The sequence below is a fragment of the Thamnophis elegans genome, chromosome 9, assembly GCF_009769535.1.
Source record: "Thamnophis elegans isolate rThaEle1 chromosome 9, rThaEle1.pri, whole genome shotgun sequence".
NCBI classification, from domain to species: Eukaryota; Metazoa; Chordata; class Lepidosauria; order Squamata; family Colubridae; genus Thamnophis; species Thamnophis elegans.
The window spans coordinates 56004527-56022347 of record NC_045549.1 but is presented as its reverse complement, the minus strand read 5'-3'; the positions used below and the strand labels follow the sequence as shown (position 1 = coordinate 56022347).

General features: G+C 36.7%; 1 protein-coding gene across 4 annotated transcripts; it reads left to right on the top strand.

The window, feature by feature from the left end:
* The first annotated feature begins 1237 nt into the window (after positions 1–1237).
* On the top strand, positions 1238–16006 carry LOC116513121 (tripartite motif-containing protein 59-like). 4 transcript variants are annotated; one of them, XM_032223968.1, is made up of 9 exons: positions 1258–2528; positions 4474–4560; positions 6078–6311; positions 7159–7181; positions 9959–10104; positions 10335–10423; positions 10507–10605; positions 12344–12451; positions 14138–15703. In XM_032223968.1, exons 1-9 carry the CDS (start codon positions 1956–1958, stop codon positions 14168–14170), a joined length of 1392 nt encoding a protein of 463 aa, XP_032079859.1. In that variant the 5' UTR covers positions 1258–1955; the 3' UTR covers positions 14171–15703. The 4 variants fall into 4 exon arrangements, with proteins under 4 accessions (XP_032079858.1, XP_032079859.1, XP_032079860.1 ...); XM_032223969.1 differs by lacking the exon at positions 14138–15703 and adding an exon at positions 15764–16006 and having other exon boundaries at positions 1260–2528; XM_032223967.1 differs by having other exon boundaries at positions 1238–2528; positions 12344–15703.
* Positions 16007–17821: the final 1815 nt, after the last annotated feature.

The window sequence follows — 17821 nt, the reverse complement described above, 5'->3', positions numbered from 1 at the left end:
ATATATATATATATATATATATATATATATATATATATATATATATATATATATATATATTTTAAAAAGGCAACAGTAAAAAATATTGGGTTTCTGTCTGGATGGTCTCTTGTGATGAGCCGAAGACAGAGAGTGGAAGTGTGACCTTACTCCCATATTTGGGCATACCAGGGGTTGTGACTTTAAATATATACCTCTCACCCTGGCTGGCTGATAAGGAGTCGAGCTCTGTAGCTCAATGGTTAACACATCTGCCTAAGAGGCAATAGAGCACAGGTTCGATTTCCAACAAGGGTGTGGCTAGCTGATGAGAGCTAAATAGCTTGAAATAGATCTATACTAGTCTCCCTTTATTTATTTATCAGCATAAATATAACATATTATATATATATATATATATATATATATATATATATATATATATATATATATATATATATATATATATATATATATTACTATTAGTATGGGAGAAAGTTAGAGAGAAACACTATTTGAAAATACCAATGTGGATTTCAACAATGGAAGCATTAACACATCCAAATGGAAGATATTAAGATGGAAAATATTATTAGGTATAAAGATATTCTATCAGAAAAGGGACAACTAAAACAGAAACAAGTTCAGAAGAATAAGGAATTGATATGGTTTGGTATACACAATTGCAAATACAATTGAGATACGGAAAAGATGCTAAGCTGTATGTCTTTTATTTGAAGCTGACAGAACTGGATGAAATACTCACAGGAACAGAAGAGCGAATGATAAAAAAAACTGTATAATTATCTATTACATATTAAATTAGAACAAGTAAAAGAAACAATGATAATGTGGGCAAAAAACTTTGGATATATGATAGAGCTTGATAAGTGGCAGCAATTATGGGAAAGAAACTATAAATTAACAATGGCAACAGCATATAAAAAGAACCTGTATAAAATGTTTTCTAGATGGCATACGTCACCAGAAAGATGGGCAAAATGTTTAAAGATAAATCAACTAAGTGTTGGAAATGCCATCAGACACCAGGATCATATTATCATGTGTGGTGGACATGTAAGTGAAGAAAAAAACTATAGAAATATCCAACTGTTTCTGAAAGATTAGTAAATCTCTGTTCAACAGTAGCCCATCTGACAAGCCACTGATTGAAAAGAAGAAATAGACTACTGTCCTTTTGAAATTAATATACTGAAATAAGCACTGATATCTCTTCTTGTGATGCCGCTTTATTATAAATCTGTAATATTCCAATTTAATTTGAGCAGCATATATGACGTTAAAAAGGTGACTTTTATTTCCAGTAACAGTTAAAATGCAACTTATTTCATATTCAAGTGGTAGCATATCAAGCCCCACATAAAATACTCCGAAACAGCAATCCTATACATGAGCAAACTTCATAGGGCTTATTTCTGAAAGGACATGGATAGGAGGGTACAGCATTCCGAGTTGGCTCCATCTATTTACGGTAATACTTCATGAGAAACGCAGTTTTTTTGAGTCTCAAAATGTAATAGGCCCGCTTTCATAGAAGCTACAAAAACACAGCTCGCTCAAGCTACCATGTAATCCCCAGGACAAACTATTTCTTTTCGACTTCTTTCTGCCTTCCGTTCGCAAAACAGGAAAGCCTGCAAGTTCATTGGCGGAAAACACTGCCAATCTGAATTAATTATCCGTTGGAATTATATTAAGAGGCGGGGAGAAAGGAGTTTGAACGCTAACGGTTTCGTTTTCTTCTTAATTGGCTCTTTACTGGAATAAGGGGGTGGGACGTGGTCTGAGAATGGTAGTTCTCAGTAAATGACAAATAGAGGAAAGCTGGGCGTTTGTTTATTGGCGGAAGCGTGAGGAGAGTCGGAGGAAAGTCCTTCTTTCTCGGAAGGACTGTTTAGAGCACTAAACATCCATCTTGACCCTCGTTTGGTGGGACTCTGGCAAGGCCTGAGCAAATGGAGGCCAGCCTGACTTGTGCGGTGTGTCTGTCGCTCTTCGAGGATCCGGTCACGCTGCCCGTCTGCTCTCACAACTTCTGCCGCCATTGCGTCGTCGAGTATCTCAGTCAAGCTGCAAGTGTCGTATTGCCCTCTTCCTCCGCATCGAGGCCCTCTCCTCGAAGCCGCGACTCGCTCCAACAGAGCCCGCGGGCTCCTGGCCGCCCATCACGGGACGGAGGCTCCATTACTCTGTCATGCCCGCTGTGCCGCAAACTCTGCTCGCTCCCTTCCGACCGCGGGGCCTCTGCATTACCTGTCAACACCACGCTAGCCGAGGTGGTGAAACTGTTCAGGGCTGCTAGCCCGGCGACGAAGCCTAGCCTGGAAGCGATAGCGGAGGTGGACTCGTCAGGTCTGGTCCCTCAACTGGCTGCTCTGGGCGGGATCTGCCAGAAACACCCGGGGCGACTTTTGCAGCTCTACTGCCGGATGTGCCGCTCTGGAGGCTGCGGGCAGTGCGTGTCAGAAGACCATCGTGGCGTCTTCCATTCAGTCAACCTCATCGACACGGTGTACCAGGAGGAAAAAGTACGCGCTGATCTGTGGAGTGGAGGGAAGGGAGCGACCCTGGAAAAGTGACGTGGGCCTCCCAAGACAGACCAACATATACGCAGTTGTAGGAATGAATGTCTATGATGCTTTCCAGAAGTGTTAAAAAGGCCTCTCTTGAGGCCCAACACATTTGAAGACAGTCAATACAGGGGAGGCTGATAAATGAGAATAGAGTTCTATGTGACCATAGGACACACTCCATGCATGAATCAATAAAAGCTCTTGAGAAGTAGATGAAACTTTTACAAACACAAATAGAATACCTTTTTAGTACAAAAGGTATCCTCAACTTAGAACCATTTCTTTAGCAACTGTTCAAAGCTACAATGGCTCTGAAATAAATAACTTATGACTGATCCTTGCACTTAACAACCATTGCAGCATCCCTATGGTCACATAATCAAAATTAGGATACTGGCAACAGGCACATATTTATAATGGTTGCAGTATTTTGTGATTGTGTGATCAACTTCTGCTGACTCCCAATAAATCTGGGGAGGAAGGCCAGATTGACTTAACTACTGCAATGATTTGCTTAACTATGGCAAAAGAAGGCATACAATGAGGCACAATTCACTTAACTGTTTTAGCAGCAGAAAATTTGGTCCCAATTGTGGTCGTAAGTCAGAAGACTATCTAATCTATTCACAGTTTGTTTTAGTGTATTAGAATGTAATGTGTACATAATTAAATGATGTATATAAAATATACACAGCAAAATGCTTGTGCAAGTATAGCAGTAACTTAATTTGAGATAATCTAGCTATTCAATCATAATAGTTAAATTTTATACGAAGATAGGAAAACCTAAAAGGTATGAACCAGCAGATCTTAAGCATGGATGGATGGGTAGGTAGGTAGATAGGTAGACAACATTGAGAGAATGATAGGTCCATCTATTTTATTTATTTATTGGAATTTGTCAAACAAAAATGAGAATAAGAATAAAAATACAATGACAGGGACATAGGCACTTTAGTGCACTTATGCACACCCCTCTACTGACCACTTAATATAAGGATATTACTTTTCAGGTAAATTGTTTAGTTGCTCCTAGAAGTGCTTGACATTTATCACTGCTGATGAATGACTGGTGTGCAATAGAAGAGCAAAAACAAAGCAGCAAACTAACTTGGAAGTGAAAATTTAAACAAAATTCTGCAAATATCATTTACTAGTATTTACCATTAGTAAATACTAATGGATCGTGTTTGATTGCCATCGTGTCCATTGTTTTTGTTATGTATTTTAGCCCATCTTTCTATTATACTAAATAAAAGGATACTAATAATGATACTACTAAGTATCATTTGCAGCACTAAAAATGCATAGTATAAGAAAAGTGCTGGTTTGGTAAAGTGGTTAAGGCATGGGAGACCATGAGTTCTAGCCCTGCCTTAGGTTCGAAACTAGTTGTATGGCCTTGAGCAAGCAATTGAGCAATGGCAAACCACATTTGAAAATATTTCCAAGAAAGCTTCATGGACTTACTTATTGAAAAGCACCAAATAAATAAGCAAAAGAAAATTGGGATAGAATGTAAATAAGCAGTTCATTAATTTGTGCTCTCCCTTTTCCTTTAACTTATTAGCTCTTATTTACTTTTACCAAACGTATTGATCTCAGTGGAATATGTCTGATTGAGGACCTTAATTAAAATTGTAACTTGTAAGCCAAATTCTAAGAAATAACAGTAAAATTAGGAAAGCAATTCCTATTTCAGAATATATTTTTGGAAATCTAAGTCAGGCTGAATCCTTCTATATTAGCTAAACAACATAATACTAACATTAAAACGAGAACCTTTTTTGCTGTTTTTTTTTTTGGTTTAAGCAAAATTATTCAAAATATTTGAAGTAATTAGAAATAAAGTGTTGTGCATCTCAAATTGGTTTAACTTTTTAAACTACTTTTTCTACAGCTAGCCTTCTTTAGTAACCTGAAGAAAATAAGAGAATTGCAACTGAAAATGATGAATGAAATCTCAGTATCTCCAAAGGATGAAGAGGTAAGCTGAATTAACAAGTTGAGAATCAACTGAGAAAAACTATTTCACCAAATGGATTGTGTTTGTGCATAAATACAATGAAAATACAAATTTTTCTCAATTCTGTTCTAAGCATATTTTACCATTGGTATAATGGTATAAAGATAGTCCTTGACTTACAACAGTTCATTTAGTGACCTTTCAAAGTTACAATGTTCCTGAAAAAGTGACATATAACCATTTTTCACACGATACTGATAAACCATTTGATCCTTTTGTTTCTGTTGGAATTGAAAACAGTCAGAAGCTTTTCTGAATATATGTGTTTTCCTTTACTTTTTTAAAAAATATGACATGGATTGGGAGGTTTTCTGTTAAAAGAAATAAAAGTTACTTCCCATGTTAGTTTTTTTCTAATATAGCCAATAATAATCTAATACTGAAACATAACTAATTAAATAAAAGCATATTCTTGGAGTTCTTTTTTTCAAGTATTCATACACTTTTTGGTTGGGATTAAAATTCCAGGGAAAGTAACCCAAACTTAACTTTTCTAGACTTCTATATGTGAATTGAAATAATTGGAAAAAATCAATGATCTTATTTATTGGTAATTCTGAAAGTTGGGCACAGTAATCTTTGAACAAACTAAAATGGGTATAAAAACATAGTAACTCTAATAGAGTGCTTACAGCATTTAATTTTGGTCATAGTTGCAACCTAGTGACAGAATAAAGTAGGGGGACTGCTTTCAATCTCAAAACCTCTGAAGGATCTGAAATGTTCCAGCTTTTAGCATTTTGCATATTTTAGTTAAGTAGAAGTGAGTGCTGAGGGCCTTGCATAGAATTAAAGCACATGATTTACCTTTTAAAAATCTGACATAGCCCTTATGAATAGTGATGGTGGAGTAGAGGATAATGTTCAAATTAAAACATCTTAAATATCTGCAAATTTATGTTACCTCACTACAGTGATAGGATATCAGTTTGTCTCAGTGCGGGATATGACCAGTACGCCCCAGTACGGGCGTACCAGTGCCTGCTGGGAGCATCAGGTACTGTTCCGGTACGGTGCTCCGGAGGGCCCACCCGCCCTCCTTACCTGTATTTGAGCCGATTGAGGCTTTAGCGCACCGAGCTACGGTGCCTGTGTGACGCTCTGCCAAGCAGCTGGAGCATCACAGGTGGTACGTACGCATGCATGCACTGTGCACATGGTGGATGCCGGTCCTGTAGCAGTGTACCCACCACTGGTTTGTCTTGTGGCCTTCTTCTCCTAGGCTGGTTTCAAAAAGAAATTGCAATCCCAAAGTCAAAAAGATTGCCCCCCTCAGACACGCAAATTTAACATTTTTGGGGCTTTGTTTTTTTAAAAAGTCAGTTGCCAGAAGTCAACTCTGACAAAAGCATCACATACACATATATGTGCGTGCAAAGACACAGAAACACAATACAGGTGCTTTCTGGTAATTTGACTTCTGCATGGATAGGAACATTTCAGTGCTCGTAGTTTTGTCTTTGTCACTGTTACTGTAGGCCCTAATGCAGAATGAAGAGGAATTGATTAAAACAGAATTTGAAAAACTCTATGAGGCTTTGGAAACCAGAAAGAAGGAGTTGCTTAAAAACCTTGAAAGCCAGAAGAAAAGAAAAGAGAAAGAGCATCTTATATGGAAGAATATGAAAGAAGCTCACCGAAAAACAATTGAAAATATTCTGATTGACTGTGAAAACCTTTTAGATGAATGTGATCCACAGCATTTCTTAGAGGTAAACACATTTCGTTTTGGATTTGCAATAAAGTGATTTGTTGTTTGTCCATATTGTTTAAAATAGTAATTAATGTATTTTAAATATAATTGTAGGTGTGTCCTAAACAATAGCTAAACTATTTTATATTTTCTAATGTTTAGATAGTGGATTCAGAGATGCCTTCATAAAGCACAACTAAATATGCACTCTGAGAGAAATGAGAGGCATCCAGAGGGATGTGTTCTATATGTACACGACTTCTACTGCAAGACAAAATCAAGACATTATTCATCTTGAAACATCTCATTTCCTTTCAACATATTTAAACAGACTAATGTTATTAAAATTGGTGTAGAAAACAATATTAGACATCAAACAATAAAATACAGCTAATAAAACAAAGCAAGACTAAATATCAAAACATTAATTCCAAATCTTAATGGAAAGTAAGAAATGAGATAATCTGAAAAGCAACATAAAATGACAGAATGAAAATAATTTTCCATGATTTAAAATGTCCTCACTAATTTTTTTAGCCCTGTGTAAAATGTGCAACATAGATTCTGTTAGTTGGAAGCGTGATTGGGCATTGAATATTCAGACATGCAAACTTACATGATAGTATACAGACTTTTGGATGGTAGAATTAGAAACAAAATATTTGAGGATTTCATTGAATAGATTCCCAAAATGCCTTCATTTCAAGCAGTATATCAGATGTTTAAAACTTTTCTTGATTTTACGTTGAAATAATCAGTATAGACTATTGGTTAATTATCTAATTTCTGAAAATATTGTGATAATATAGTGGGTTGTAATGTATAATAATTGAAATAACTTAATTTTCATTTTTCTTAATTCACAGGTTGCATGCAATTTGAACCAAAGGTAACTTAAAGTGGATTTAGCATTATGTACATTAGGTAATTGTAAAATCTTGGAAATATTTTTAGGCGTGAAAGGTACTTTATGTATAAACCCAATTGTATGTAATTACTTTCAATAGAAGAAAATGATTTTGTGGTTTTTAAAAAAATCACCAGATATTTTATTCATCAGATTTTTATGTGCTGATTTGTGTAAAAGTTTATGACTATATTAAGTGAAACATCTTTAAAAAATTATGCTTATCAAATTCAAGTAGAATAGTGATGAGTTCAATATTGCAACTTACTGTTTTGAGACAAGTATAAAAGTGTAACCTTTTGTCTTAAGACAGGAGTCTGCTACCTTAAACACTTTAAGAGCTATTTGGACCCCTTTCCCACAGAAAGAAAACTACAAAAACTACAAAACCTGGGTGGGTGTGGCCAACTCGATGTCCCTCGCTTCCACCCAGTCATATGACCCCCTTAGCCACGCCTACCCAGCCGGTCATTAGGACAGAGAACCAGGAACCACAAAACCCTTCTCTGTCTCTCTCCCTCCCTCCTTCCCTCCCTCTCTCCCTCTATATATCTCTTTATGCCTGTCTCACCCTTTCTCCCTCTATCTCCCCCTTCTCTGTATCTCTACCTATATCTCGCCCCCTCTCTCTGTCTCTCCCTCCCCTCTGTATCTCTCTCTGTGTGTTCTTCATTTTGGAAATCCAGGCTGGCTGAGGAACAAGCGCGAACCACAGTGGAGGCTTCCTTTCAGGTGACCCTCCTTCTCCACTCACGACCCCCTGACTAATTGTGGTGTGGCCAGAGTGGGCGCACAAACAGAGCTCCTCAAGCGAGCAGTTGCCCAGACGTTCCTTTGCTGCGCTTTAGCCAAACCCACCTGCTCACTTGTGCTGACACATCCGGCCAGGGGGTCACAGGAGGAGGAGGAAGATCGCCCGAATGGAAGCCTCCACTGCAGTTTACATTTGTTCCTCAACCAGCCTGGATTTCCCAAAAGAAGAAAGAAAAGGAGTAGCGAAGAGCCCCAAGAAGAGCTTGCCAGCTTGGCCCAACCTTGACTTTCCTGACCTGGGATGGGCGTGTGAGGTTCGGTGGGAACAGTCCCCTTTTCCCACTGCCCTGAGCTGCTTAAAGCTGCGGCTGGGCACTGTGGGCCCGTCTCTCTTTCCCTTGTTCCCCCTAATTCCCACCCCGCCAGCCCTCATGTTAGTGAGGCTGGCATCGGTCGCAGCCGGGTCGGGCCTGTGTCTTGGGGCAGAGAATAGGTTGCACGTCTCCCCAAGTGACCGAGGCACGCCCAGGACCAACAAGGGCTGGAATAAGCTCCAGTAAGAGTGAGGCTCCGGAGAATCAACCCCGGCTGCTTCTCCATCCTCTGCCGTCTCCCTTACCTTCTCAAGCCAGGTGAGGAGTGACGGGGAGGGGCCAGCCAGTGATGGGACAGGGAGCTGCCGCAGAGGGTCCAAAGAGCTGGTTGCTGACACCCGTCTTACCGTATATACTCGAGTATAGGCCGACCCGAATATAAGCCGAGGCACCCAATTTTACCACAAAAAAACTGGAAAAGTTATTGACTCGAGTATAAGCCTAGGGTGGGAAATGCAGCAGCTACTGGTAAATTTCAAAAATAAAAATAGATACCAATAATGTTTTTGAATATTTATTTCAAAGAAAAACAGTAAACTAGCGGTGTATTCAATGAAATACTTCACTCACCTCATGATGCTGATGTCCCGCTGTGATGATGATGTCCCGTGCAGCCGCAGGAGCGATGTCCCGCCTCCTATGACACACGGCACAGTGATTCCTATCATTGGATCACTGTACCAGAGGAGGTGGGACATCGCTATGTGGCTGCTTGCCATAACAAGGAGGAGGTGGGACATCGTTGCAGAGCGGCAGGAGGGGGAGGAAGGGGAATCGTAAGACAGCCCTGCATTACATTAGAACGTGAGGAGGGGGGATGGTGCGGTGCGCGCTGCGCGGCAAACTGACACAGAGGGAGGGGAAACTCACAGGGGCACTGGGCCATTCACGAGTGTCACCCAGCGGCATGGCCCCGCCCCTTTTACTCCTCCATTTCGGGCAAATTTTTCACTGACTCGAGTATAAGCCGAGGCGGCTTTGTTCAGCCCAAAAAGTGGGCTGAAAAACTAGGCTTATACTCGAGTATATACAGTAAGTATATCTTCACCGACAAATATTAAGGGATGTTGAATTTTTATTATGAAAAAGTCAAATAACAAGTTTCCATAACTGGTCAAATTCTGAGTATGATTTATGTTCTTAAGTCAAGAAATCTACTTTCTTATTGAAATGTTAATATTAGCTACATAGCTAACAAATATAGTTTAAAATTAGATTGGTACAGTTACCAATCAGGTGGACAAATCCCTGTTCACAATGTAAAAAATAAATAATTTTATGAATTTTGTTGATCACAAAGGTACTTAGTATTTACCTTCTTTCAATAATTTCTCCTAATCTTTTGGTTGTCTGGATTTTGTTTTTTCTATTCCTTGAACTATTTGTAAATTCTAGGATTTTTAAATTAGTTTTCGACCAGTGTTTTTTTCTGATAGTAACTCCATAAAAATCAACTTGTTTTTCACTTAGTTTATTTCACTTAGATCAGTTGTGCTTGACACAAATAAGTTTCTTTAATTAAATATTTCATTTGTATTCTATGTTAATAGATGTTTTTTATATACTGCTTCTCATTTTTTTAAAAAACAGCAAGAGGGAATCCCATATAATTGTATTTTTGTTGTTGTACAGAATGAAGACTCAGCTTGAGCTGATGCAGATGGCATCTGGTCATGAAGATCAGCCAGAATGCAAACAAATACAGCTAGATATAAAATCTATAGTTAAGGATATTTCAGCCTTGACTATCACTGAAGTTAGTTTGGATATTCCAAAAGGTAGGATGATACAGCTATTGAAATGATTCATACTTACTTTAAAAGCTTTTCTTTATATAAATAGGGAACTTTTCCCTTTGTATTTATGTTTCATTTCCTCCACTAATTGTAAACATGGAAGTTATGGCTAAAACTATTTCACTGTATTTAATATAGTCTATATAAACTATATTTAATATAGTCATCAGTATATAAGACAATACATTTTTCTTTTTTACCTTTCATCTTAGCTGACATTCCTTCCGGAAATGGTGAACCTTCTACATCTGTAAGTCCTGAAAACAAATGGGAAGATAAAATTGAACAAGATAAGTTTCATGTAAGTTACTGTATGTAGAAGATGGTAATAGATGTTTCAGTTGGTCTATGAAAACATTTTTTAATTTAAATATCTTTTTTTAGCCAGTGCCAGGAAAAGATGTTTTGGAAAATGGTAAGAATATTCCAACTCAGTATATGTCAGTGTCAGCAACTACTAAATTTCAAAACATGAGTCATGAGGTAAGATTACATGTTTCGTCTTAATGCCTTTGTAAATCAAATGTAAGCTGGATACTTTAAGGGCTCCTGTATCTGGCTAGATACTATCCTTTTTAACCCAATTGCAGTGACCTCACAAATAGAGAGAGACTTCAATAAAATATTCATATCTCTTCTCTTTTCATCTTGAAACACATTTGTTTATTTGTGTCAGAAGCATCACAATTAAAATAAGTCATATTATACAACATAACATTTAAAATATAAAAGATTAAAGTATGTACAAATCAAAGAAATCTTGCCCAGGAACTAGCAGTGTTAATTGCGTTCTGCCATGCTGCCATGAGGTCCTCAAGTGTACCCTGATCAGGACAAAAAGAGCAGGTATACATATGTGTTATGCCATTGCCTGATCATCAGCATATAATTGTTAGTACCTTCAGGGAGTGGCTGTTCATTTGTATAAATATAAAAAATAATTGGAGCCAATACACTACCTTAAGCTATTTCTTTGGTTCTTGCATCTACTTCGCCTGGAACTCCACAAGAAATATACGGTTGTCAAGCAGATTCCTGATGATATTTATATATAAAATCTTTAGTCATGTCATATGAACTTTTTGCTTCACTCTCCTAAGATTAATGGTATCATGCGGCTGTAAGATCTATGAATGAAGTTCCTGTTACATTGCCCTTTTGGAATCCATCTTTGATATACTGGGTTAAATTCAGGATGTGCGTGATACAACTTTTTTCAGGGTGAAATCCAACCTTCTGTGGTATGAGAAAGTATTCTACAGCTACAGTGAGGTGATTTTGTATCAAAGATACAAAATAGGTATGGCATAAGAGAGAATTGAACTGTATTTCTTAGGGTTATTGGCCTCTATCTAGTTTTAAAACTTCTACAACTGTAACCTTTCGCCAGACACTAGGAATCTTACATTGTTTCAAGCATTCAGTTAAACATTTCTAGTAGTCACTGTCTTGCTTTCTGCCCCAATTGATTTATCTGCTCAATGAGGATGTCATCCAAAGTAACAGCTTTCAGTGGCCTACTCTTCCCTATAGCTTTTCCAAATCAGTCAGTGTGATTGTCTGGATTTGTTTTCTCATTTTGTCTCTCATAGTTGAGGTCTATTTATGATGTCAATTACAGGCCTCTCTCATCTTTTTAAGTGAGAGAACTTGCACAATTGGTGGCTGACTAAATACTTTTTTGCCCCACTGTATACTCTCCATATTACTTGGATAACATTTTGAAAAAAGACAAATTATGATTCGCCCTATAATAATAATAATAATAATAATAATAATAATAATAATAATAATAATAATAATAATAATATAATCTTATTCTTTGCTCACTGTGCTATTTCTGGGTATTTATTTAGTAATATCTAACTAAATTTAAGTACTATAACATGTAACTTAGTAATATAAAGAATCCTTCAAGTCAGTTCTGACTCCTGTTAACTATGTGACTATTGTAGTTTTGGAGGGCAATAACACAAAATTGGTTTGGTATTTTTTACCTTACAGAATGTTTTTTTCAACTTACGGTATAACCTACATTAGAGATTTGGGGTTTATTAACAATGTTCAGCATTGTTCAGCTTTTTAAAGATCACCCAAAGTCAGTTCAGTCAGGTCACTGCTACATTCTAGATAAATCTGAAATGCTGGTAGAAAATAATTATAAAACCAGTTAATCATTTTGGGAAATTTGCAATAAGTATGGTATCCTCTTCTATTTTAGGAGCTGCGTTATATACATTACATGAAACGTGAAATACATTCAGATGAATTACATGCAGAGAATTTACATGAAAGAAATACATTGCCAAAATTTTGCTTTTCCAAAAAGGTAATTTCAGGAAATGGCTTGTTTTGCCTAGATGTTGAAACACATAATCAGAAGAAACAAAATTCGCAAAAACTACAACGACAAAGTGGCAATAAATGTAGTTTATCAAATTCCCTTGGTTTTGCATTCAAAACACAAACCCCAAACTTCAATTTTTGTGGCTCAAGTAGTAGTTTGAATATATTAGACCCAAAAGGCACTCAAAATGACACCAAGAAAACTAACCTGTTGGAAAATACTAATAGATGTCTTAAGACAGAAAAACCTAGGCCAACTCCTGTAGAAATGTATCCTTCTAAAACCCTGTTCTCATTTACTGCATGCCCAACTATATCTGAGACAACTATACAACAAAAAAAGACTTTAAAACCAGTCTCAACAGAAGTTACGGAGCATTTTTCAAATTTTGGTGCCAACTTGAAAGTATCATCTACTTCATCTTTCCAAAAACAAAAGTTAGTGTTGTCCACTTCCTTTCTGGAAAATCCTAAAAGCAAAGTTTGCAACCTGAGAAATATAAATGGGAAAATTTCTTCATCCTTCTCTACAAAAATTGCTGCTACTACTACTATTAGTACTAGCACAGCCATCAGTTGTAATCCAAATATTGTTGTTACTGGAAAACATTTTCCTTCAGATTTATTTTCTGAAAGTAATTGTTTTGAGACATCTAAACAGAACATTTCAAAGCAGTCACCAATACCTAGAAGTTTCTTTTCAAATAATTGTACTTGGACGGGAAATACTCCATATATATGTTGTGCCAAAGAAGTTTCCAGAAATAATTCTGAGACTTTGAATTCCCCCTCAGTGTCTTTCAATAAAACTCAATATGCTTATAATAAATTAGAAATTAACTCAAAAGCTAAAACTGCATTTGAAAAAAAACCTGCTTCATCCAGAAAAAATGGACCTCTGTATCAGAAACAAAAAGCAGCATGTCATTCATTATTCTTCATGGACACATGTCTAAAATCTCAAAATGATATTCTTGTTTCTCAGCAAAATTTAGTCTGTGATTCAGATGCAAGCAGCCCTTCAGTTTCCACTGGTCATAATGAAAATAATGTTTTAGAAAGTCATCCATTAGCTGTCCAAGAATATAGATCTCCTTCAATACTTAATGAAACAAATTGCACAGCAAATTCAGATCCTGATGTTGAAGATGTAAACGAAGGGTCCACTGTTAGTGACCAAAGCACGCTGTCAGATGATTTTTCTGTTTTTGAAGAGGACTTAGCTGGATTCTGAGCCTATGTAAACAGAATGAAGCAGTTTACCAAATATAAAAATAGTTATTAATTTTCCTTCAGAGGAACATGATAAAATTAAATTTCTTTCCTGATGTTTTAGTAGAACCAGATACAATATTTTGAACCATAGTGCCAGCATTTTTTTCTCATTACATGTAGAATATTAGCATTCTCATAATAATCATTTGGACAAATAGTTGCAATAATTTTTCTTACATATTTTGTAAAACTTATGTAAAACACTAGACCTGGTTTTGAATATGAATTCATCTTCAAAAAAGTCAATTATTTATAAAGGCAATAATGAATACTATTTTTCTTGTGAATTGAGTTTACTCAGGTTTATTTGTTTTTAGAGCTTGTGGCGAAATGTTTCCTTTCTTGTGATTAAAGTCGAATGTAAATCAACATTAAACCTTATGTCTCTTTCCAGTACAGGAAATCATGTTTCATAGTAATGGATTGAACTTTCAAAGCCATTTACAATAGCATTTACATTTGTTTCCCGTTCCAAGGATTAGAAAGCCATGCTCTCTAAAGCTGGAATATATACATCTACTGTAAAACATTATAACTAATTTTTATTTTGTATCTGTTTCTATCATAGAAAGATCTTCCTTTAATAATTATTTAATAATTTTCTAATAATTATGTATTTAGATTTTTTTATTTATCTGCAAATACAGCTTTCTAATACAATATGGGAACTTTTGTTACTAGAATTCTGCTAAAACCTTTTGGAATTAATAATTATCTACTTTGGACAGCTGCAGAAATAATATACCCAGAACATAATATATAGTTCAATTAATTTAGAAGATAAGGTACTAAAATAAATTGCTTTATATACAGTTTCCTATAATGTATTCCCTATGTCATGTTGACCACATTAATATCATATGGAAAAAGTACTTAATTTTACAAAATAAATTATAAAATGTGACTATCACTAGTATATTCTATAATTTTTTAAAAAGGCATGTCTTTCAAGAACAACTGTACCCTTTTATCAAGGCATTAATTGTAAACAATATGATTGCAAATTCTGTTTTCTCATTCCATGTTTTTATATCATTGCCACTGATCCCCCAAATTGGTTACAGGGCAACATTCTGGAATTTTCTTTTCAATCAGCTAATTTTGTTACAATTAGTTACATTGCAGTTTTTAAAACATCTCAAACATACAAATCATTCCTTGTTTTGAGGCCCTCGGTTACTTTGATTCTGTTACGTGTGATCTTTCATGTATTAATTTGCATTAAGAATTGCTTCCAAATAAACCTGCATTAAGACTGCACTGCTAAGAGACATAGCTGGTATTCCACTTGTCTCTCTTGCATATTCATTCTAGCTCAGGCCGTTCCTTGAAAATTACACTGCTTAATTCTTTTGTAAGGGTCATTGAATACCTTATCTGCCCTTTCCCTCAAACTGCATTCTTAGAAGTCATATACTGGAGTAATCAGTGTGTCATAAGAAACAGTTAGTAGGTAGTAATAATGGGTAGAGCAGGATGATGCTTGATAAAGCTGACATTCTTATGTGCCCATAATTTTATTTGTTTGTTTTATATAGCACCAAACTGACATTGGTTGATCTTTAAAAAAAGTAACATAGGGAAGGAAAAGCATACTTATTTTCATATAAGTGCTAAGAGAGAAGGAGAAATATATATGTCCATGTAGTCACAAGGAGTCAAACTTGGCTTGGAGGACTAAAAATCCTTCTGAGACTGCATTTTTTTGGGATGCGTTACAATGATTAAGCAAGTATTTTAAGGAATAATGTCCTAACCTGTTATGCAATTGAACCCAGTATTTTCCACAGTAATGTTTTTTCAGATATTTTTGCATTGTATAGTATTTAGTAAATTTAGTATACCACATTGTTCTCTAAAATTAAAAACCAAAACCATATTTTTAAAACTCAGTTAATTCCACAGGATTTAGAAATCCAATGTACTATGGTAACTTTAAAACTAGAAAGAGCGAAAAATGGGAAGAGGGGACAAAACAGATTATCCAAAAATCAATTACTAAGCTTATTCCTTCCTATAGATTCATTGAAGTACAGTGCAACACGTTTTTGTACTTGGAAAAGAAGCAGTTGAACAAAAGAGAGAAGCATTTTTATTTTCAAAGCATTTCACAGTTGACATCCAGAAGAACAAAGTAAGCAGAATGCAAAAGCAACAGAAATGGGAGGGTATGTAAAAGAGGGAACTTTGCTGTTGGTCCTCCTCACACAAGAAGGTGGGCAGCACCTAACTGAATGAATAATAAAAGTGTACAGATACGGTTGGCTAGATCTTATATTCCTTTCTGTCACAATACTCTTATACAATGATGTACAGTTTATTTTTACTCTACCTTTTAGTTCCTTCAACAATTAATTAGGTTTACAAAATGAACAGTTACAATTAAAAATCAGTAAATAAGCACTGGTAGATGATCAAAAACTCACATTTACTACACTCTTCCAAGCAAACATTTTAGACATCCTGAACCCAATGCCCAAAAAACAACCCAAGTTATTAAGTGCTTTTCTAAAAAGCCAAAAGGTTTGGGGCAACTATTCATTGAGGGGAGGGAGATCATTCCAAAGGGCAGGTACCACAACTAAAGGTACACCTGGTAGGTCCCTTCAGAGTGTTTTGTTTCCTTGTAGGGCATGTGGGCAGGCAGATACCATTGAAGAAAGGGAATTCTGTTAATAGCGTATCCATTTTAGACCTTTAGATAACATCCTGAATTATATCTGGAAGCTTGTAAGAAGCCCATTCACCTGGTTAATGGGGTTCACAGGTGAAACTCGAAAAATTAGAATATCGTGCAAAAGTTCATTTATTTCAGTAATGCAACTTAAAAGGTGTAACTAATATATGAGATAGACTCATTACATGCAAAGCAAGATAGTTCAAGCCGTGATTTGTCATAATTGTGATGATTATGGCTTACAGCTCATGAAAACCCCAAATCCACAATCTCAGAAAATTAGAATATTGTGAAAAGGTGCAATATTCTAGGCTCAAAGTGTCCCACTCTAGTCAGCTAATTAAGTCATAACACCTACAAAGGGTTCCTGAGCCTTTAAATGGTCTCGGTCTGGTTCAGTAGGAATCACAATCATGGGAAAGACTGCTGACCTGACAGTTGTGCAGAAAACCATCATTGACACCATAAGGAAGGAAAGCCTCAAAAGGTAATTGCAAAAGAAGTTGGATGTTCCCAAAGTGCTGTATCAAAGCCCATTAATAGAAAGTTATGTGAAAGGGAAAAGTGTGGAAGAAAAAGGTGCACAAGCAGCAGGGATGATCACAGCCTGGAGAGGATTGTGAGGAAAAGGCCATTCAAAAATGTTAGGGACTTTCACAAGGAATGGACTGAGACTGGAGTCGATGCATCAAGAGCCACCACACACAGACGGATCCTGGACATGGGCTTCAAATGTTGTATTCCTCTTGTCAAGCCGCTCCTGAAGAACAAACAACATCAGAAGTGTCTTACCTGGGCTAAAGAAAAACACCTGGTCTGCTGCTCATTGGTCCAAAGTCCTTTTTTCTGATGAGAGCAACTTTTGCATCTCATTTAGAAACCGAGGACCCAGAGTATGGAGGAAGAATGGAGAGGCATACATTGCAAAATGCTTGAAGTCCAGTGTGAAGTTTCCACAGTGTTGATTTGGGGAGCCATGTCATCTTTTAATGTTGGTCCACTGTGCTTCATCAAGTCCAGGGTCAACATAGCCATCTAACAGGAGATTTTGGAGTACTTTATTTATGCTTCCTTCGCAGATGAGCTGTATGGGGATGGTGACTTCATTTTCCAGCAGGACTTGGCACTTGCCCACACTGCCAAAAGCACCAAAACCTGGTTCAGTGACCATGGGATTACTGTGCTTGATTGGCCAGCAAACTCGCCTGACCTGAACCCCATAGAGAATCTATGGGGCATTGCCAAGAGAAAGATGAGAGACATGAGACCGAACAATGCAGAAGAGCTGAAGGCCTCTATTGAAACATCCTGGTCTTTCATAACACCTCAGCAGTGCCACAGGCGGATAGCTTCCATGCCACGCTGCATTGAGGCAGTAATTGCTGCAAAAGGGGCCCAAAC